The sequence below is a fragment of the Haliaeetus albicilla genome, chromosome 18, assembly GCF_947461875.1.
Source record: "Haliaeetus albicilla chromosome 18, bHalAlb1.1, whole genome shotgun sequence".
NCBI lineage: Eukaryota > Metazoa > Chordata > Aves > Accipitriformes > Accipitridae > Haliaeetus > Haliaeetus albicilla.
In genome coordinates, this window is record NC_091500.1 from 25,194,111 (window position 1) to 25,216,631 (window position 22,521).

General features: G+C 44.4%; 1 protein-coding gene across 1 annotated transcript in view; it reads right to left on the reverse strand.

Annotated features, from left to right (window-relative positions):
• Positions 1-10,339, reverse strand: part of CSMD1 (CUB and Sushi multiple domains 1) — a 1,233,014-nt gene extending 1,222,675 nt beyond the window's left edge. Inside the window, exon 1 of the mRNA XM_069805938.1 lies at positions 9,816-10,339. Coding sequence (XP_069662039.1) covers positions 9,816-9,882 — 67 coding nt within the window. The 5' untranslated portion in view covers positions 9,883-10,339. The remainder of the gene's footprint in view (positions 1-9,815) is intronic.
• Between the last annotated feature and the right edge of the window lie 12,182 nt (positions 10,340-22,521).

Consider the following 22,521-nt stretch of genomic DNA (forward strand, 5'->3'; position numbering starts at 1 on the left):
CTCAATTTTCCTTCTAATGTGATATGACTCATCTCAAATCCATTGCAAAGCGGTAAACAAACTACACCAACTCAGTAGCCATCATCTGCCAGGAACATTTTAAAAAGAAAACCATTACTGAGCTACTTTTCTTGTCTTCTACACAGAGAAACTTATTTTCCCAGCAGAAACAGCACTTCACATTATCTTCTTTTCATTTACCATGTTTCCCTCACTGCTAACAGCAACCTAAGAAATACCTCTTTAAGCCAGTAATTTATTTTATAAGGATTAAATTAAAGTAGTTTGAACTAGTTTTAGGTATTTTCAAAACAATCCATTTCATTTAAAACAAATCAAAAGAGGGAAGTTCAATTTGAGTAGTAATAACATTGTATATGGGACGTATCTTGGATAGTAATTTAAATATGTGGACAACAGCCTTTTGATTTTACTCCTCATTCATTGAACTAATTTTGTAATTGGAACTGTAACAAAAATAAAATGATTAGTCCTTCTTTGTTCTATAATCCTTCTGTAATCTAATTGCCTCAAAATAGCTGCAAGATAAAATATTGTCATGAAGATCAAAATGACAACTACAAGCTGGCCTCTCCACTCTCCGTTATCCATTTTATTATGACTATTTATTATTATCATATAGTTAATAAATGAAATCTAAATCACTTGATAATGCACCTGAAGTCAGCTTCTCTGCTGGCGTCAATCACCAGAGATCCATAAAGAGGGTTTCATGATATTATATTTTTTGCAATAGTTCTTGTTTGTAGATTTTAAAATCTTTTGGGTGAGGCCCCTCACTGTGTGAAATGATACTAAATAGAAAAAAGAGAGCAACTTCAATTTCCAAAATATTCCCTGATTCATTGCTTTAAAGAAATTACTTTAGAGCTTCTCAAGAGTTGACAGGAAAAATCTAAATTGTCATGGCAACATGAGTCGAAGAAATCCTTCTTTGCTGTTTGCATAGATCATCTCCATGCTATCAGTCTGTTTACTAAATGTTGCTAACGAAAGCAATTAAAGGTTAAACTCTCCTCAGAACCAAATAAATTATATAACTAGTGAAAGCCAGTGGAGTGAGATACTCTTCAGATAAGCCACAAAATTTGAGGCATCATGTATCTTCAGTGTAAATACCACCAAGCTGTGTGGTGTGGTCGACACGCTGGAGGGAAGGGATGCCATCCAGAGGGACCTTGACAGGCCTGAGAGGTGGGTCCGTGTGAACCTCATGGCGTTCACGAGGCCAAGAGCAAGGTCCTGCACGTGGCTCGGGGCAATCCCAAGCACATATACAGGCTGGGCGACGAGTGGATTGAGAGCAGCCCTGCGGAGGACTTGGGGGTATTAGTGGATTAAAAACTGAGTATGAGCCAGCAATGTGCGCTCACAGCCCAGAAAGCCAACTGTATCCTGGGCTGCATCAAGAGCAGCGTGACCAGCAGGTCGAGGGAGGGGATTCTCCCCCTCTGCTCCACTCTGGTGAGACCCGTCCTGCAGTACTGCGTCCAGCTCTGGGGCCCCCAGCAGAAGAAGGACATGGACCTGTTGGAGCAGGTCCAGAGGAGGGCCACAAAAATGATCAGAGGGCTGGAGCACCTCTCCTGCAAAGACAGGCTGAGAGAGTTGGGGTTGTTCAGCCTGGAGAAGAGAAGGCTCCGGGGAGACCTTATAGCAGCCTGCCAGTACCTAAAGGGGACCTACAGGAAAGATGGGGAGGGACTTTGTACAAGGGCATGTAGTAGTAGGAAAAGGAGTAATGGCTTTAAATTGAAATAGATTTAGATTAGATGTAAGGAAGAAATTCTTCACTGTGAGGGTAGTAGGCCCTGGAACAGGTTTATGTTAATTAAATACCACGATAAAGCCTCCACTATATAGGTTTCATAGGAAAGCAAGACAGAAATGGTTGAGTATAACTCACAATCAAAATGCTACTACTGCTGCCACTGTTGACTTCGTAAAATCTATTAACACTACATTCTTCAGTGTTAGAGACACTGCAAACAATGGGTCAAAGTGTGCGCTGGGGATATTTACGTGCTAAGATAAAGAAAATCAATTTAATTTCTCAGGAGAGATGTCTGCAAATGCAGAGGGTCACCGATTGCGATATTAGCAGTTGCTTTATTGTAATGAGGTTCTAAAAGTGAATTACAAAACAGCCTTCCCCCCCAGAAAAAAAAATATGCTTGGTATGACTCAATCTATGTATTAAAAGAAACATCAGCAGGATACCAACAGAGAATCTGGCTGCTGGGGCAAAGCTAAAATAGTGTACTTAGTCACTTGGAAGCAGTCAGATTCTGCATTGATATCTCACAGACATTAGTGAGAACAGTGTGATTTGTCATGACCATTTGGTTCACAACCAGAAGCATGTAAAATTAGTCTAAAAATAAGTCAAACACTTTGGGGTTTTTTTATTTTATCAAAATGGCCTTTTCAAAAACTTCACTGTTGTGCAAGAAGCATCGCTCTTTCTTTCTTTTTTTCTTATCCTCACAGCCACCTGCATTTTTTTTCCTATGGTTCAGGGCAAGGCAGGTTTCACAAGCTGACGTGTATTCCTGCGGTATCTAGCCGCTTGCTTCCCAACATCAGCTGCTTCCTGACAAAAATCACTTCCCTGTTCCTTGCACCTCTAGCTGTGTTGAACACCGTCAGTACAAGGTGGGTCCCAAACTACACGGTGCGTGTTATACACACCATGAGTTCAGACTGAACCCTGATGCACTCATACAAGGCAAGTTCTGGCTCAAGCACGATGCCCAAAGCCAAGCCTAAGCTCTCGTTCATGTATTTTGGATACATTAATCAAAGTGAGCCAAGCTCGCCCATCCATTTCAGCAGCAGGTGTTGCAAGCACAGTGAAGATGCTTTAAATGCAAGCTACAGCTGGGCCAGTATTTAAAAAAGAAAATCCTGGTTGTGGTCCCCAGTGTGTTTAGGCCCACCCTTGAACGTGAGCTTCAAATACAAAGCAAGGCTGGCTGCACTTTTGTTCCCAGTGCACTGCTGGTGTTTCAGGAAAATATAAGTTTGAATGTTTGTGGTCTCTTGGTTTTCATATGTGAACACGATACGGTGAGTAATACAGGTCAAAGGAAGTAAACAAAGATTTATGAAGTATTGTATCATGGCTACATTTGATCTGCAGATCATAGGATGAGGAAAAGATATATCCCTAGATGTAGATTTGCTCTCTGCCAAATGTCAAGGGTTTGCTGCAAACAACAGAATTGTGAGAACATTTCAATTAAAAAACCTCCAATATAGGTTTAGAAATGGATCTTTAATAAAAAAAGCCAAGGAAAACTTTCAGACAAGAAATAAGAAAAACTTCATGTTTGGCAAAATTGCATGAAAAAGTCATTGCCTTGAAATTGAGAATAAGGCGTGAAGCAAGTGCTGCAAAATGTAATTTTAAAATGCTGACCATATTTTATGCAAGTTTGCAAAACAAACACTGCACACAAAGTTTTATTCATTATTATTTATTCAGCTCTGTGTCAGCTGCAGTGCTGCAAATGTTTCTTTTGGAAAGCCACTGTACAACGGAGACATGAATACGGAACATGATTCTGTACTTCAGTATCCACGGGATACTGTAAGAGAGACATAAAACATCCAAAGACTAAAATGATACTAGGTTTCTCCGTATATTGTCCTTCGTAATTTCTTTAAGGAAAAAAAAGACGAAGCAAGGTAGAGGTCAGATAAAACTATTCTTGGAGACATCAGAGATGCTGTTTAAAAACAAATTACTTCCATAAATATATGCATCTTCTAATATTATCAAGGTTGACTGCTCAGACTCATCCAGTTTTCCTTTTTTTCAGTCATACATGGATGTAAACATTGTCAGAAGTTCTCCGCCACAAGAGCACATATTAAACAAGGTCTGGCTCCACTATTCAGCTGCAGTATCTACCGTGCCTGCCTTATTCGGAGAAGCAATCTTTTCAAAATTGGCCAATCCAGCTACTGCTGGAATCAACAGAAATTTCAGTTTCCACTGCAGCAGAATGGGGCCCTCACAACTGTCCGAAGTTACCATTTACATGACAGTGATGACTCAAAAAATGAAGTTGAAAGAAGTGGAATCACTATTTCAGAATACGCATGAATTTATTGTTAAAATGCATAATTTAATAATTACAAAGCTGTAACAAACTGTGATTAATTTTTATGCTGGAAATTAAAGCATTACTATAATTGCAAGAAATTGCAATTTTTTTTTGCTTATCTTTTGCTAAAAGCAAATCATTGATGAAATGCTGATTAATCAAGAGGAATTCTGGTTAATCATCAGCAACGTATCAGTGATTAAATCTTGCTCTGCCCTTTTAACTGAATGTGCCCTCCAGATAAAAATGGCAAGAAACTTTTGTCATTTTCTCTTCTTTTTTTTCTAAATATGAGTAAGAAATGCAGAAAAAATCACTGTCTCTGAGCAAGTACGACTTGTTATTGGCAATAAGATGCATTATTACTTTTGTAAGAGTTTTCAGTGCATGCATGCCTCCATTTACCGTTCAATTACTACATGCAGGCAACAGATAAATGTTGCCTTTGTGTGTCAATATAACACTAGCAATAATCCAAGTAATTTGTTTAAGCAGTTATTCCATTGAGAAACGCTTATAACAAATATAGTGTAGATTTTCTTAAATGCAACAGAAATGCCATATAGTGGAGTGAAGTCTTTCATCCAGCCAGAACAAAGATGTGTGAGGACAAAGTAAGTTCCCACAGCTTTCCTCAGGCATTAATGGCATTTTTCCCTATTTCAAAAGTTACTCGTTGATAAAAATGGTTTAAAGGAAATTGCAACTGACGTAGAAGAGTAAAACATCTAAGTAAAAGAAAGTGATTCATACACATTAGAAGAATTTCCATATGATTCTTACTCTTTGTTCACTGCAGAAATTGGAGGAACATCCAATTCAGCTCAGTCTAATCTGGCTAATTTTGCAGCCATATGGAACCTAGAGGCCAGATTCTTATTCAGTGACCCTGATTTAAATCCAGTTGTATGCTCGAGTTTTATTAGAGATCGTGTCTCATACTTATGCTACTGCTTCGGTGGATTGTATAGTTAAACCAGCAATTCCCCCTTCCACACTGCATCCCACTGCTGCTTACAGGCAGCCCTGTACACTACGCTGCAAGATCTGTGCTTACACTTCCAGCTGTTTACTAGCAGAATAATGTCATCATGGTCGAAGACATGACAGTTCAATACAGATTTGAGCAAAATCAAATGATCTTTAAATTCATTGGAGGCTTTACAGTCACACTATTAAGCAGTTACTTCTCCGAGAAAAGGTTGCGAGAGGAAGTTTAATGTGACAGTATACAGATGACGTGTCCTGAAAAAAGTTGAAATCAGAGGTCCCTAGGGTTTTTCAGCCTTCCTAGAGAGCATGTTAAATCTTGAATGCATTCATTTCTCTTTAAAATATTTACACTTTCAGATTGTTCCTAATTTGGTGGGGCCAAAGTTTTCATTAATGTAAATGGTGTTGAGGCCAAAGTCCCACAGATGTCTTTTAAAAACTTGCATATATCAATGGATATGTAATAATACTATCGTGTAATGAGTAATAAGAAGATGAAGAGCTAGATTCCATGTTTGTAGAGAAAAAGCGGTCTGCAGGGGCAAAAAATTACAACTGCTCCCCCAACAACAAAAAAAATCCATGCCTGATCAAAATCATACATGTCTATATAAAGGGACATGGGAGTGACAGTCAGTAGAATGAACAGAAAACATTCTGCAGAACAGCTCCTATATATGCAGATTACAGAAGTGCTGAAGTGCCCTCACAGATTTCAATACATCCTAAAGTTCACACGTGCTCTCACCTGTATGTGCTTGTATACCATCTCCAGCTCCTCGCACCAGTATCCTGTTCCATACACACCAATATCCCATTCCACCCCCAGAGAAACTGATAACCCTGTACTGCCTGGGAATTCAAACCTCATCTACAGGTTCGGAGGTCTAAAATGATTGTTTGGGGAATCTTTGTTGAACGGATATGCTCTCTGCTGTATTATATTCAAATAGACCGTATTTCCTATTCCCATACAGAGTTAAAGACATTGTACACATACCTTGATGGAAAAATGGGAAGATACAGATCTTACCAAAATATAAATGCATTTTTACATTAAAATATTTCATGGTCAGAGCTGGCTGTTCTCTTTTCTGCCTTTCTATGGCCATTTCTTCACTGGCCTGGAGGGTGGGGAATGCACCCATAGAAAACTTCATTTTGCAGCTGTTGTTGCAGGTACTCAACACCTAGCTCTGAGGTTCCTTTAAAAAATCCTCTTTTTTTCAGCTCATTTTCCCTAGAATTGCTTTAGTCTTCTCTGGAAGAGAACAGAGCCTCTCTAGAGAGACCAGCTTCGCAGTTTGAGAAACACTGCTTTGGAGAGAGAGAAAATACATGACTTTAAAAGAGACAAACACTCTCAGTCCAACAGGAGTAGGCCTTAAACATAGTGGTAACTTTGTGTGATGTAGTCACAGCGATTATTTTGACAAAGCGATTGCAGTGAACAGAGGATACATAAAATGTTTTGGGGTTTATTTCTTTTTCTTTCTTTTTTTTTTCTTTAACAAAATCCTAAGCTCTAGATATGGGAGTCCTTTCACTGTCTGCATTCAATTTAAGAACAGAAATGTTTTTTTCCCTTTGCTACATCCATTAACCTGAATGATACCTCTGTGCATAAGCCTGCTTATGCACATTTTGTTTGAGGCAATTAGGTGGTGATGAAGGTGCTGTATTTGGTTATCCAAACAAGTCCAGGAAATGATCTTGAAAACATGTACCGGGACAATTTGAAATATTAAGCAATATGCATTTCTACATTGAAAATACGTTGTCCACAGACCTCAGGACACAGCAGAAAGGTATCTTCATCTTTTATCTTGAATTTTAGTCTGAGTTCAGTCTAAATCTACCATTTGTTCCTCAGCAGTATGAATTTTTACAGAAATAATACTGACATGTTTTGTGTTTCAAGCAAATCAACAGTGTTCTAAGTTTGCTTTTGCTAGGATATAACCTATCAGAATTAGCAAATGGCTCTATAAACAAGCCCACCTTAACATGCAGAGCTGAACACTGTGCTGCCTGTCTTGTCGAAGCATAACTGCTATGATAGGGTAGTTTCTGGGAAAGTGGTTCCTTTAAATGACTCCATACTAATTTCCCTTGATGCTTAAAGCATAATAGACAGGGAAGAATCCCCCAAATGTTTCCCAAAACACTCAGATGCATCACTCAGCTAAAACGAGTCCAAAGAAATGTACAGAACTCCACCTCAAGTCTACCACAACGAATGACGACGTATGTTCATTTTCGTCCTTTCTCGCCCCTTAAAAAAGTTAAAGAAAATTGCACAGCAACAAAGGGTTTCCATTTCATTTCATAACGAGAAACAACGTGGAAAGCAGCCCACCTCTCATTTTACTGAAAGATAAGGGAACGCCTGTAGCAACACCTCCAGAAATTCAGCACTTTTTTTTTTTTTTTCCCCTCTCATAACCCCCCCAAACCAACCAAAACCCAGGTGAATTCCTATTACAGCAACTACCAAATGATTCGTCTACCAAGGAGCTGGTAAAACAGAGAGTTCTGGGCGTCTGTTAATCAAAATGTTATGTGCTCCCAAAAGCCTAGGCTCTTCATGTTACTAAGGAAGGGGTTCTTTCACTCTCTGAACTATAAATGTAATTTTGGCCTCAGGATTACATTTGACTAAATATAGATACCTGTGCTCGATTGCCTGGGAAGGTAAATGGGAAAGAATTACGTCAAATGTCCCTGCTGGCTCCCCTTCTACCTGTTGTTTGACTTCAATATTAAGTCAGTTTGTAGCCTTTAAGTAGGTGTGTTGCCGCTCCACATTAAGCGAGGTATAATTACATTCTGCAGAGCAGCATCCGAGGCAGTGCCCAAGCGTTCCTGGCAAAGCCTTTGTATGTAAGCAAACCACGTCGGATCTCCGCTGAATAACCATCACCCAGCCTCCAGCTTTTCGTATGTGCTGTCAGCCATGAAAAGAAAACACTTAAATGTCAAACGACACGACCAGCTACAGTGTATTTAACAAATGAGTCGCGGGTGTCGGCCCGCCCCGGGAACCGGCCCGGCCACGGTCGCGGCTGCCGCTCGTCCCGGACCGGCCGGGCCCAGCTCCCCCCGACCCGGGGCAGCGCCGGGACTCCCGGTCGGCGTCTGGGCTGCGAGCGGCTGCCGAGCCCGGAGCTGGTGCGGGGCACCGGGAGGCGGCGGGGGGGGATGCTGGAAGTTTGGGGAGGGCGACCACGCCGAGAAGCCCGGGCAGTGCCTCAGCCCAGACTCCGGGAGCCGCCCCAGGAAAGCCGGGCGCCTCTCCTCCTCCTCCTCCTCCTCCTCGTCCTCCCCCGCGCTCCCTTCCCCACGGAGACGGCGCGGCCGGGGGCAGCCGCCTGGCGTTGCCTGGTGAACCGAGGAGCCGCGCAGAGGAGCGGAGCCACCGCGGAACCGCAGCCGCTCCCGCCGGCCCGGGGGAAAGCTCCCGCCCCGGCCCCGCCGGGCAGAGCGGGCTGGCCTTCGGCCGCCTTCTCCCTTACGGATCCCGGCCGGAGGGAGGGCAGCCTGGGCGGCCGAGGGAGCCCGGCTCGCCCCGCTCCAGCCACCCCCCCCCCGCCCCGGCAAAAAAAAAAAAAAAAAAGCAGCGAGGAGAAGAAAATGGTGGGAAGGATGTAAAGCGCCTTGGAAGGGTTAAGGGAGCCTCAGACGGCGCAGAGCGCAAGGGGAACCGTCCTCCCGGCGGCGGGCAGGGCCAGCCGGGAGCGAGGTGGGAGAAGGCAGCGGCTGGAACGCGGACAGGTGCTCGGCTGCGAGCAGCCTCCCGCTCTCCTTCCATCCCTCCCTCTCCCTCCCACACTCGCGTCTCTCTTCCCGGCGTGAAAAAGCGCAGGGCTAAGGAGAGGCGAAGCGAATACCGGGGAAGTTGTCGTCTCCAGCCATGAGGCAAGGGATGGGGCCGAGGCCAGCGCTGAAGTTGTGTAACCCAATTCTCCACCGTCACCCCCCCCCCTCGTTTCTCCTCCCCCCCCCCTCGCTGATTTGAAGGAGAAACCCAGCGGGGGGGGTGCCAGACGCTCCCCACCGCACACCGAGCAGAGAGCAGCCCTCTGCCCCCCGGCACGGGGGGCTGGAAGAGGAGGGGGACGGGGACACACGGACCCCGCCGCCGCATCCCCGCCTCCGCGGAACTTGCGGGGCGCGGAGCCGGCGGGGGCGGCTCTCCGCGGCCACCCACTCCGCGCTCCCCCCCTTTTCCCTTCCTTGAGCCCGGCAAAAGCCGGGGAGGCGGGGGAAAAGCCAAACTTGCCGGCCCGGGGACCGTCCCTCGCACGGCGGCGAGTGCCGTTGGTGCGTGCGCGGGGGGGGGGGGGGGGGGGGCGGGAAGCGAAGTGTTCCCAAACTCCGGCGCTGCCCAGGCGGCTGGATGTGCGCGGTTCCCCCCGGCAGCACCGCTGCGGCTGTGCTGCCCAACTCCTGGGGGGGCCGGTGTGTCCCCCGGGGGAAGTGGCCGGTCGGGGGAACGGAGCCCTCGGGGGAAGAGCGGCGGCAGGCGGGCAGGGAGAAGGGGGGAGCGGGGAGCTTTCCGTTTCCCGGCGCAGCCACGGAGCGAGGGGAGAGAGCTCAGGCGGGCGGCAGCGGCTTAGCCGCGGGGGGGGGAACCCGGTGCCGTAACCACAGCCTACACGGACCCAGTGCGAGAAACCCAAACCTTACCCTGAGCTGCAGCGAGGAGCCCCGCGCAGAAAACCAGCAGAGACTCGAATTTCCTCCACGCGGTCATGTCTGCGGTTATTCCCCACACGCACCCGCTCCCGCAAAAACAACAACAAAAACAAAAAAAAAAAAACCAAAAAAAGCCCGGCGGCTCTTCTCGGCTGCGACCGTGTCCTCCGAGCGGCAGCGGGGGCTAAGGACAGCGCCAAAGAAACCACCCCAGGGCGAGGAGAGGCGGAGAGGAGCGCTCCGGGTCCCGAGCGCCGCGCAGCGCCCGGCGCCTCCTGCAGGACTGGGCGGGCGCCTCGCCCCGCTCGGCTCCTCGCAGCGGTCCCGCTCCGCGGCGGGGGCTGCGCCGCTCAGCGCCCGCGGAGCCCCGGCCCCGCCGGCCCCGCCGCCCGCCCAGGGGAGGGGAGGGAGGGGACGGAGGGGAGGGGAGGCACGCCCGGGGCCGCGGGCAACGCGGCATCCACGGCCGCCGGCGGGGAGAGCCGGGCGGCGGCGGGAGAAGGGATGCGGGGAGTGCGAGGAGGAGGAAGGCGAGGAGGAGGAGGAGGAGGAGGAGGAGGAGGAGGTGGGGAGAGGGAGGGATCGCGGCGAGAGCAGCGCAGGCAGCGCAGCGGAGCGGCTGCCAGCCACACGAGAAGCCGCCGCCGCCGGACTCAACCATCCCCTTCCCACGGAGAGGGGAAGGGGCCGGCGCTGCGCAGCCGGCGCACGCCGAACCCGCAGCCGCCCCGCTCCGCCGGCCGGCCCCCGCACGGCCCCGCCCGGGGGGGACAAGGCTCCCCCCGGCCCGCCGCCGCCCCGTTGCCCCCCGTTGCGGGGAAGGGTGGCGGCTCCAGGGCTGCACCTGCCCGGGGCGGGGGGGGGGGGGTGTCCTGCTGCACCGCTCCCGGTTCCCTCCTCCGCCACATGTGGGGTGCGGGTGGTGCGTGGGGGGGGACGGGAATCCCTAGTCCCAGGTGAAAGTCCCCGCTGCCTTGGTGCCCCCCACTCGGGAGGGAGGAAGGGTTTCGGGTCCGAAATGTGCCCTGCTCCTGCCTTCCAAGTTGCTGGTCGGAACAAGCTGTTGTTGCTGAGGGGAAGGAGGAGAGCGAACATCTCCTTGAGGAACGCTGCTGGGGCTTTATGTTGCCATTCCCGATGGCTCTTGTTGCCAAGAGGAATTCAACCATTACCTATCCTTTCCAAAACAACAACAACAAAACCCCCCAAAATCAGGCACGGCAGTACGCAGAGGCTTCCCACCCTCCACCGTGCTGAATCCGGCGGGGTTGATTCCCTGAGCTGGAGGGAAGAGAAACGGTGACCCAGGGCCGGCCCACGCTCCCACGGCCCGGGCAGGTGAGGCACTTCGCCAACAACGGCTGCTGTGCCAGGGCTACCTGCGAAGGGATGGCAAAAGAGCACCCAAACCCGGCTTTCGCTCCAGAAAGCGTTGTACAGATTGCCACCACCATCACCTCGCACCGGCCCTGACTCCATAATTAGCGCTTACGTATAGCCATAATTAAAATACAAAGGCTCATAAGAAGGCAAGACAGAAACGCGAACACCTTTGGAAAGGTAGTTTCAAGGTTGTAATTATTCACTTATGCTGAGTTTTCTTTCGTGGTGAAATATGCAAAGTTGTTTTCTCATTGTAAGTTGCAAGAAGGTGGTGAATGGGCACCGAACGAGGTAGGCTGACTTTGTAATAAGCTTGTATTTATGTATTAACGTTGCGGTTCTCACTCAAAAAAAAAAAAAAAAAAAGCCAAAAGACAATCCAGGGCCAGGCAGGCTGCCGAGACAGACGTGGCATTGCTGCCATCTCGCGGCTTGCCTTCCCTCCCTGCCTGCACTCTGCCTTCCCTCCCTGCCTGCACTCTGCCTTCCCTCCCTGCCTGCCCTCTGCCTGCCTTCCCTCCCTGCCCGGCCTTTCCCCACCCGTTCTCCCCCTTCACTCCCAACCCTGCTGCTCTCCGGAGCCCGGCCAGAACACTTCCAGAGGAGGGCTCCAAGTCTTAGTATTCATCCATATTTTAAAGAACGCCTTGGGGACTCATTTTTGCATTCGTGAAAGTAAAATGATGCTAATACTTGTTAGTACCAGCCGTCATGTAGCCAAGCTGCTGTGCAGCATTCCCCAGTCAATGCTGCTCAGGCTCCTCACGTACACCCCTCCGCTTGCTCCTTGTCAGCGGACTGGGGGGAATTCGCTAACGATTGTGAGAAAGACAGAAACGGTCACTAAGCTTAAGGTAAGACTCTTCCTTTCTGGCCTGCAGTAGTCTGAGGCTTGGATTTTTAAAACGAGGAGGTTTTTTGCATTGCATCTGGCCCGAGAGATCACAGTCGGGTTTAGTTTTGTTTCATTGTGTTGTCTATTGAGTTGGAAGAGTTAAAAAGTCATAAATAAACTCCATTTATAGCTGTCTGGGTCTAGTCGAAACCAGTAATGATTGTATCATTTCTTGCTGCACTGTTTTAGGTAAGCACTCTTAATTTGAGAAGTTGCTGTTTAACCCTGCTCCAGCAGATTCTGCAGAAGCTCCAGTAAGATATAGTGTGTGCTTACTTGGTCTCGCCTCACCTGGGTTAGATTTACTGTTTCCTGAGGCTTGCCGTTCTTCTGCAGATTTTCTGGGCTTTACTGAGCTTTTGGGACCTGGCTCCTTCTCTGTTGAGCTAAACAAGTGGTAATTTCTTCCCCCACAGCATCTAGATATGGCCAAATAACGGGGCACCACAATCACTGTGACTGCAAAAGCCGCCTTCTGTCCTTTCTTACATCCTGTGACAGTAAACCACATGCGTAAACCTTGTTGGCCTTTAGCACATTATCACTTGTCACCTGAGTTAGTGCCTTACTGAGATAAGCGGCACAGCACAGACACCCCCCCAGCTAACATTTCAGGCTCTCTACAGACTCAGGTAGCTGTCACAGTGACTTTTACAAACGCTGTGTGACTCAAAACTTTTGCCAAACCCAAAAGAGCCAGAAGATGACTGTGGAACCGAAGCTTGGCATTCCAGGAGGAATCTCCACCAACCTGACTCGAGCTCAGCGTGGAACTGCGGTACCTAAACAAGGTAATTACAGAAGATGATCTAACCTAATGACTGTAATCTCTCCATTTTATTTTAAGTACCTAATGTACTGCCATAAAATCCCCGAATTTATGAGTTTGAACAGAGGCAATATTTCTCTCTGTTCCCTATAGACGGTATGGGGGAGTGTATATGTCAAGACTGTTTGTACTAATCAGGGTGATTTAAAGGTAACTTGACAGGGATTTATTTTTAATTGAGAGCTTGTTCTTTTGCTTCCCTCTGCCATATAAAAAAAGGTCTGAAAGGTTAGGTTTCCCCTTTTCATTTTTCAGGTTGTTATGTTAATATTTTGGAATCCACGTTTCTCTGTTGTTGCTTTCTGGGAGGAAGAAGCGTCTTTTTGTAAGGTGCAGGAATATTTGCCCGTATCTAAGCAAAACTACTGATTCAGAACATAGCTGAAAATGTACTGTATACTCATTAAAAAGGGATGCTTGGGGGAACCCATAACCAGAATTTGTACTTGCCAGCAGAGACAGAAGGCAGTAGCTTTCTGCCAGAAGGTTATTGTGAAGTCTTAAGTTAAAAAAAACGTGAAAGTTTAAAATTCAAAATAGTATGTTGGGGAAAAAAAGTCTGTAAGAAAAGTCTTCAGCAGAACACAGATTTAGGGTGAGGAAGTCAGAAAGTAGAAGTCTTCTCCACGAGCAACTTCATCAAAATGTTTTTTTTTGTCACACAAGCTCTTTAGTTGTTAGCAAAAACAGAGAGCAGAGTTCCAAATACTCTCACTTAACACATTCTCTTTTCAATAGCTCTGTTTTCAGACTTGAAATGTTTAATGATTTCTTTAGTCGTAATAGCCTTCCAGGCTGGAACAATAAAAAATGTTTATATGTACATATGTTCCCAACCCCAATTTGTTATACCATACAGAATAAAAAGGAGGCCATGCCACCTGCAGACTGTCTACAGTTAGAAATTTTGTTGCTTGGGTTCAGATTTGACTCAGCTTTCTTTTCGTGGTAATGTTCTGTCCAGACTAGAAGTTTGTCTTGTAAGATTGACAAGACTGATGACTACAGCTACATCAACTACAGCTGCGACATCGGCTACAACTACATCATTGTTTTATAGACTGTACCAGCACAGGCCAATAAATATAAGTACCAAAAGTCTTCTAAGCTGGAAACAGAAGGAGAAAAGAGGAGATAGTTGTAGGGAAAAGATGGTTACAGGCTGGCAAGCGGGATGCTTCAAGGAAATATTGGTCAGCAAGAGAGGATGTTACGATACTGTTGTTCAAGAGGCCCCTGGGGCTAAATGAATTGCCCTGCTATATTGTATTCCCTCTGGAGTGCTTAGTTTAGGGGGAACAGTTGGCAAGGCTGTGCCGGGAGACGTATGTTTCCTGTTTTAAAGTGTCCTCAAGCATTACTTAGCTCCTCAGGGACAGGCTCCAGCATACTGTTTCTTTTCTAAGCACCTACACCAATCCCATCTGTCCTTAAGGTGACATTAATAATTGATGTTGGGAAGATGAGACTTCTGAAAGACATTTCTGCCTTTGAGGGAAGGTGGGATTTGTAGGTAGTAGCCTTCAGGGTGCCTACAGGAGACAACACCAAGGTCATTCCACTCAGGCACTGTTGCTCAGGGGTTTAACCATTTTGGTTTTGGAGGGTTAACAGGGGAAAAGGGAACTTTGTTGAAGCAGTTCAAGGAAAACAAATTATTTGTTTTCTAGTTAAGCATAAGGAGATCCTGCAAAGCATGAGGTGTGCTATGCGAGAAAGTTTGAAGCAGCCTATTGACATGTGTGTAACAGTAGCTAGCATCATGGTGTAAACAGACAAGCAAGTCAGTACCTTGACAGTGAGTAAAATGTGACAGAGTGTCAGCAAGCTCTGAGAATGAAAAGTAGTAACTCTCATCAGATGGGAGAGAGAAAGAAGAACCAGTGGAGGGAGGCAAAGAATAGCTCAGAAAACATCTTTTTGGCAGCAATCTGATCGGATATGGGAAGGGCAAGACTGCGTTTGTCAAAGCTGGAAAGGTACTGCTGTTATTGAGACAGAAGAATAGATGTTTGGTTGTGAGGAGACTTTGGTCATGCCTTGCAGGAGGGCTCCATACCCATGTGTACTGAGAGTCTCAGAGAGTGACTCCTCGTTACTTCACTTGAGCTGTCTTGCCTAAGAGTGACCCCGGTGCTGAATGATGTACAGCTATGCAGTGTCTTCATTATGAGCATGTGTTGACTGTATTAACAGAGTGCTTGGTTTAGCATCTACTGAACTGCTGTAACTTGAGCTACCAAGGGTTACCTATACTATTTTTTTAAGCATTTGCAAGAGTCATGCTTCACCCTAGCTCTCTTTGTGTGGTTTCCTCGTGATGAGCCATACATTTCATTTGGTCTTGAAACCCACTTGATAGAAACTAAAGGGTTTTTTATGTATGGAGAAGGACTTAAGTTACTTTTTTTTTTTTTATGTATGGAGAAGGACTTACATTTTGAGCTAACTGACTGAGAAAGAAAGGTTTAATGTATGGGAAAGGATAAGCTGTCTGTTTTATTCACGATGAGCTGGAGATGATGGCTACATATACATGAGGAGATGTCAGAGAGGCAGGCTGAGATTTCAGTTTGGACATAAGGAGATTAGTCTGGAGTAGACTAGTATATCTGTGAGTCATTAGCAAACAGATGGTAGTTGAATTTGTATTTGCTGATGAGATCACACAGAAACAAGGTGTAGAGAGAAGAGAGAAGCAAAGCAAGGACAGAAAACCCACACAGTAATTTGAAGAGTGGATCAGAAATATGTTCTCAAATATACCACCTTGGTAATCAGGTGAAAAGAGAATTGTCGAAGACGTGGACAAGCAGTATTCTAAGAAGAGCTGTGTGTCAGGTCTGAGTGGATGAAAATGGTGTCCTCATGAACTTGGATAGAGAGTCTTTAGAGATTTTAGAGTGAATAGTTTCATATGGCTCTGAAGAAAGTTAAAAATAAATCAGAGAAAACAAGTTGCTTGGAAGGGATATCTGTGACTGTGACAGTAAGAACTCTAATGTTCTTCTCGTGTTCTCATTCATGAAGAATGAGCTGATAGCTGGGACTTGAAAGCAAAATAATGGGAAATGTAGGTAAAATCATACCATTTCTAACATGGCAAAGACTAATTCATAAATAAATTGAAGGGTAAATTGTCAGAAGAGAGAGAAAAGGACAAGAAGAGTACAGGTCATGAGAACAATGGTGAGAAATTATGATATGGATCGTGAGAGAAATCAGATGGCTGGGTAGAATGGAGGCACTGAAGCAGCTAGAGGAGTCAAAGGAAGCAAACAGTGAAGAAACTTTTGAATCCATGGTCAAAAAAGAAAAAAAAAAAAGAAATTAAAAGAAGAGAGTTAATAGTTAAAGGAGGAAAAAAAGATGAGTAAAGCTAAAACAAGGGTAATTTTGAGCAGTTCTTTAAAAAATGTTGATAAGCGCCTCTTTTAGCTAGCTTCCTTGAGATTTTCATTGCTTATCAGATATTGCTCTCATTTAAGGTTTAGACAATTACCATGGTGGTGGCAAACACTTCATGTATAGAGAACAAAGTATATTGCAATAAAAAATCAAAGATATCAATAAGAACAGTTAGTGAAGTGTCTTGCATCTCCTTTTTTATCACACCTTGAGACTGCTTAGTTGGATTTAAATTCTGCCAGACTGCCAGATGAAAAAAATTCCAAAGGTAGAATCAGTCCTTCTATCTTGACGTTGAATTTTTGACTTAGATTTTAATACCAGCACCTTCACAAGAAGTGTTCACAGGCATGATAGGAAGACAGGGAGAATGCACAGATAACCAGGTGCGCAATCATCAGTGCTTTAAAAATAATCACTATCAACAAATTACACTTAGGCTCGAAGAGGCCTTGACTGAAGTGACTTAATCTCTAGAGATATATTCACTTTGGCAGGTGCTCCAGGAAATGAGTTCCTATGGCTTATACTAACTGAACTTTTTGGGCACATTTCACCCAGTCATAAGAAAAGGGTACTGCAGTAAAGACAGAGAGGATTGCTGTGAGGTTTTTCTTAGGAAGATGTTGCTGCAGTTTGCTGAGCTCTGATGGTGGGCTCATTGGGGGTGCTAAGCTGGAAAGTAGTAATGGTAACAGTCCCAGTAGAACATCTGGGATACAAATATCCTTGTGAAACCCACAGAAAAATATATATTCTCAACAGATGTTGCAGAAATATCTTCCACCATGCCTCAAAATATTTCTTCAGAGTAGATGAATTTTACCTATGTACCTTAATCACCTAATTTGTACCTATCCACACTTCAGGGATCTTCTGATGCTGGAGTTCCTTACACAGTGAGCAGCCTGTGCAGGTCTGCAGAGGCAGACTCTCTGTTTAGGCGCTTGCTGAATTTCACAGCTAGTTATCTCTGTATTGACTGGAAACAGAATTTGATGGTCTGGTTTAAGCAAACTGCTTAAATGTTTTAAATGCCCTGAATGTCTCCAAACTGTTTCCTTACGTGCTATTCATTTATGTGTCAATCTGCTTCTAATTCTTATTTCCAGCTCATGATGTGGCTGCACAGAGGAGTTACAGCGTGGTGAATCGGGGTGCGTATATACAGATACACCGAAGTGATTTCTTCCCCATGTACATATTCTAACCCTTCATTAAGGAAAAAAGAGGTGTGTTCCACTTCCCTTCAAAGGCAAACAGCCTCACAATTACTGCAAAGTAATAGAGTACACATGAATGCTTACTGCAATTATCCAGCGAAGCGTTTGCGTACTGGGAACCTGAGCTAAGTGGCAGCCTTTCCATTGACTTCAGTGATGACAGGATCATGTCCTATACAAGGAACAAGACTAGAATCTTGACTGAGTGTGAAGGAGGTATAAAATTAAAGTATCAGTTGCATTCAAGTTTTAGTTGCAATGCAGCATTACTCCTAACAGCTATGTATAAGCATGGGACAAGAATAATCTACTGGTGGAATTTTGTGCCTGTAAAGGAAGAATTCGATGTGTTCTTCCTGCAGTAGCCCGTTACCAAATCAATAATATCTTCCTCCACAGGAAAAAATCCAAGGGGCCCATCCCCAGAATACAGCGATTAGGAAGTGATCATGTGGTCTCATTTCTATACTCACATATTGACCAAGCCAGATGGGGACCAACTAAATCTTTGAAATGCAAACATTGCTAGAGTTGACCCATCAGCATAACCTCAATTATCTTCCCAAATATTGGGTGGCCTGACATTGGACAGTAATTTGCTTTGCTAATATCATCCAAAGATGGGTTTTTGAGCAAGAGCCTAACTGCTGCTTAAGTAAAGCTGGCAAAATGCCCTTCTGAAGAGAGGCATTAATGATCTTCATCAATAATGAGCTTAAGTGTCTCTGCTTGCTTTAACCAGCCATGAATTTTTCATTTGGAAAGATGGAAAGAAGGCAGAACCATGTTCTACCCTTCATGCATGAAACTGAGGTCTAGCCTTGTTCAGTGAATGAATTTTTTGTTCTTTGCCATCTCATTCCCTTCTTGAACAGCATTTTAGCCAGCTGTTCTAAAACAGTGAGTTCCAAGCAGTGATGATCTATCCTTCCTCCTTAGTCCTTTACAGTTCATCTACCTGCTAAGCTGCCATTGCCTTTCCTCTCCCAGCTTCTAACTTAGAGCTCCCCTCTGTCTCAAAAAGATGCAGAAGAGGGGCTTTTCTTATTGCGAACATCAGTAACCCAGTCTGCCTGCAGGATTTCTATGCTCTAAGAAGAGCACTTCCCACAGAAATAACCTGCTTCTCAGTTCGCCTTTCCCTTTTCTGTTGAGACTCCATTTCTCTCTTTGCAGAGAGCATAACTCCTGGACTGCAGATCTGAAAGAATCCGATTAAAAGATAGCATCACTGTCATTTTTCACAGGGACCTATTCCTGATTATATTAGTTAGTGTCAGTTCTTTGTATTACATATAGGTCATGTTTACCTGGCATTGCCTATATCTCTGTATTTTGAGCCCTCCATAATATGGTAGTAAAATGGAGTGAATGAAAAGCAGAACAAGGGCTTTCACTAGCCTCTATTCTAAGCATGCAATAATTTCATTACTTTAAATATTGTTTAAGGAAATTACTAGGTAACTGACCAGTTTGGAATTTTATTAATATTTGTGATGATTATTGTTAGAAAAAATAAAGAACTAGAAAATCCTAGCCTTCTTATCTGTGGTCCATACTTCCTCATGGGAACATGAGTCTTTCTATTTCAGCCAGAGTTCTTGGAAGATTTTGGGAGGTAGATCAAAATTCATCTGATCCTCAAAAAAACCCCACACGTTCTCATGACAGTGTGCTGGAGTCAGTGTGGAATGCCTTAGTGCCTGGGAGGGAACTGACATATCATTAAGGCTTCTCGAGACCATGAGATTGAACTGGGTCACTTCATTAAATGCAGTTATAAATGAAGTCATTAAAAGATAACAAAATACTGCCAATTGAGAGTTTGTTAGATATAGGTTCTGCTAATCTGGAAACACCTTAACAAAGCATATGAGGCATGATCTTTTATTTTTCCCCCCACAGGACCTTGGTGCTCAATTTATTTTGCTTATTATTTTGCTTTAGAATATACAGAAGTGGGTGATAATGGTGTTCGTGTGTTCCTAGTTCATAGTGTGTGCAGGAGGTATTCATACCGTCCCAGGTCTCTAAGTTCAGAGCCTGCCCTGCTTGTATAGTCAATGGAGAGTTGTAGAGATTAAGATGCATTTCACCTAATTTTAAGCATCTAGCTGAGAGACAGCAAGAGCTCAGATAGTATCTGATCACCTCTTGAGACTATGTTCAGTATTTGCTGTGTAGATAGCTTGCAGAAATTATATGCCTAACATTAGGTGGATGGCCTCGGTCCTTCTGTTAAGTGGATGAGTGACTCTCCCCGGTCATCCATCCGCAGTGATGGCACGTACTACTTCATCTCGGCTCGACTGCTGTGCTTTCCACAGCAGAAAAAAGGCAGGGCTCCTTGGAGGCCTGGGGGGTATGGTACAATCCCTAGCACAGAGGAAAAGAAATTCCTGGTATCGTTTTCATTTTGCGTGCTCACCAAAGGGTCTGTCAGTCATTGGCTTTTATTCTGGTGGCTTTAAAATACAGACTATTGCAAAATAAGAAAATGTTGTGTTCTTTTATGATATAGGTGATTTGCTTAAGGTTTGCAATGAAAACAAGAATACCTAATACAGAGTCAGCACTGAGTTCATTTGTTATACTTAAAGCTTCTGGGGGAGATTTTCAAAGGTACGAGGGAGTTAGGAACCAAACTCCCTTTGGCGTTCAGTGGGTGTTCAGCATCTAGCTGCCTATTTCTGCTTTTGAAATATTCTCCTGTAGCAGTAAGTGGTCGAATTGTAATGGATAAACCCACAAAAAAACTGGAGCGGTCTGTCTTTTTCTGACTATTAAAATGATACCCCTTTGAAGAATAAAGTTCTTAAAACAGAAAAAGAAATATCAGTGGATCTCTGCTCACTGTGGGCTCTATTCATGCCTTGAAGCACTCACAGAGGCTGCATTAATGTTAGGAAGAATTATTCAGACGTATAAGGGGTGTGTAATCAATAATATATTCTCGTTGTTGCTCAGAATAGGTCTCTGTGAGAATCAAGCTGTAGGTGGGGTTTCCATATGTTACACCTTTAATCACAAGACAGCTTTTTAAGGAGAATTCTGTTTATTATGAGAGCGTAATCCTTTTTTGATAGGTGTTTGTGGTCGGCTGAATCCTCCCTGGCTCAGTACCACAGGCCAGCATTCTCCAGAGGCACAAGAGCATAGCTGTGGATGCAGCACAGCAGAGCTCACATGCTCTCCTCTCTTATTCCCACCCCAAAAAAGCTACAGGGCCCCCATCCTAGCCTTGAAAGGGCAGCTTCCATTTCCCCCTTACCAAACAGTAACTACAGCAGAATGTATCATCATTAAAGATAAACTAAGTGAACTGTTACATCCAGATTTCACAGCCGGACCAAACCTCAAGGGCATGTAACCAGACCAAACACCACTAATGAAACCTTAGATGGGATTTTAAGATACAGCTCCCTGTCACACTGACAAGGCAATGCTTCTGTAATTAGTCATACAATGCACGGTACCACAGTGTCAGTTCTGCATATCTGATTCTGAAGGGACACGGTCCCTTGTGCTGCTCCGTGGGGTTTGCTACACCTTTATATGCCTGATTTAGAGGCAGCATCACCTGTGCTATGAGTTGATGATAACCTGTATGTTTAAATTATGATAATATTTTGATCCCTGTTCAAAACTAATTGATTAAATTAGCTTCTGTTTTCTTTAATTTTGTTAACACATAAGTTCTGTGGACTGCCCTTTAATGGGTGTTTGCTCAGATCCATCCTGCTCACATTGTGGGCCATCCATTCTCAGACAATCTGGTCCCCTTCAGAGCAGACACATTTTTATATAACCTGGTCATCTGTGGACTGTCCTACTGGCCACATTTTTCTTCAGATACAGACTTACATTTTTCTAAGACATTGCACCTGAGTGATGCTTTTTTCCAAGCATGATGCAAGAGAGCCTTAATATATTCATGTAGGCATATATTCTTACTCAAAACTCCCCAGACTTTGAGTTCATAGAAATTCAAGATACCTAATAACTGTAAAGGAACCTATATGTATGTTTGTTTAGTAATTTCCTCACTTCTTGCTATTAACATCTTAAAAATCTATCCAATTATAGCAAAGTTAACAGCATTTATCAAAATTGCTTACTCAAATTTGTTTGATTCTCTTCAATCTGCAAAGGAACCTTTTTCTAAAACATCTGTACCAGAGATTTCTGGCATACTTGGAAAATGCAGTGACTTCCCAGAGTAATGCTCCTGCCTGTAATATTTCCTGGAGAGCACCAGCTGCGCTGGGCAGAGGTGTGAGCCTCAGTACATTTATTTCAACCATGAGAGGAACTGTAGTTATTTGATGCTGATCAGTTCTGTAGTGGAAACTGATGCGTACTCTGATACCATGAAGAGCTCTACAAGGGTTAAGCAATGTTTTGATAGCCAAGATATTCAGATAGATTCTGCTTTCTTGTATTTCATAGAATCACAGAATCATTTAAGTTGGAAAAGACCCTTAAGATCATTGAGTCCAACCATAAACCTAACACTTGCCAAGCCCACCACTAAACCATAGCCCTAAGCATCACGTCTACAAATTTGTTCATGAATAGTTTAAATTAAAAAAAACCCAAACCCAAACCCAAAACCCCGAAAAAGAAACAACCCACAAATCAGCACCATAATTAGGTTGCCAATTTAATTTGATCATTGTTTCTGAAAATGTAAGATGTGTTTGTCTCTTTTTTTCCCACAAGTTTCCCTGAATCCTCTTACACAAAGAAAAGATAGTTACTGTGTCTGAGCTACAGAAATACTTTCTGTGCTCAGTTGTGATTTTATTGATTATTAAATTAAGGTGTTCTACATTGTTATCTGTCACAAATGACTTACAGCTCTGTACCTTTATCAATTTTCCCATCCTAAGCAAAATTAGCTTTTTGGATTTTTTTTTAAAGGAGAATTTATCATTATTCAATGGCATTGACTCTGCA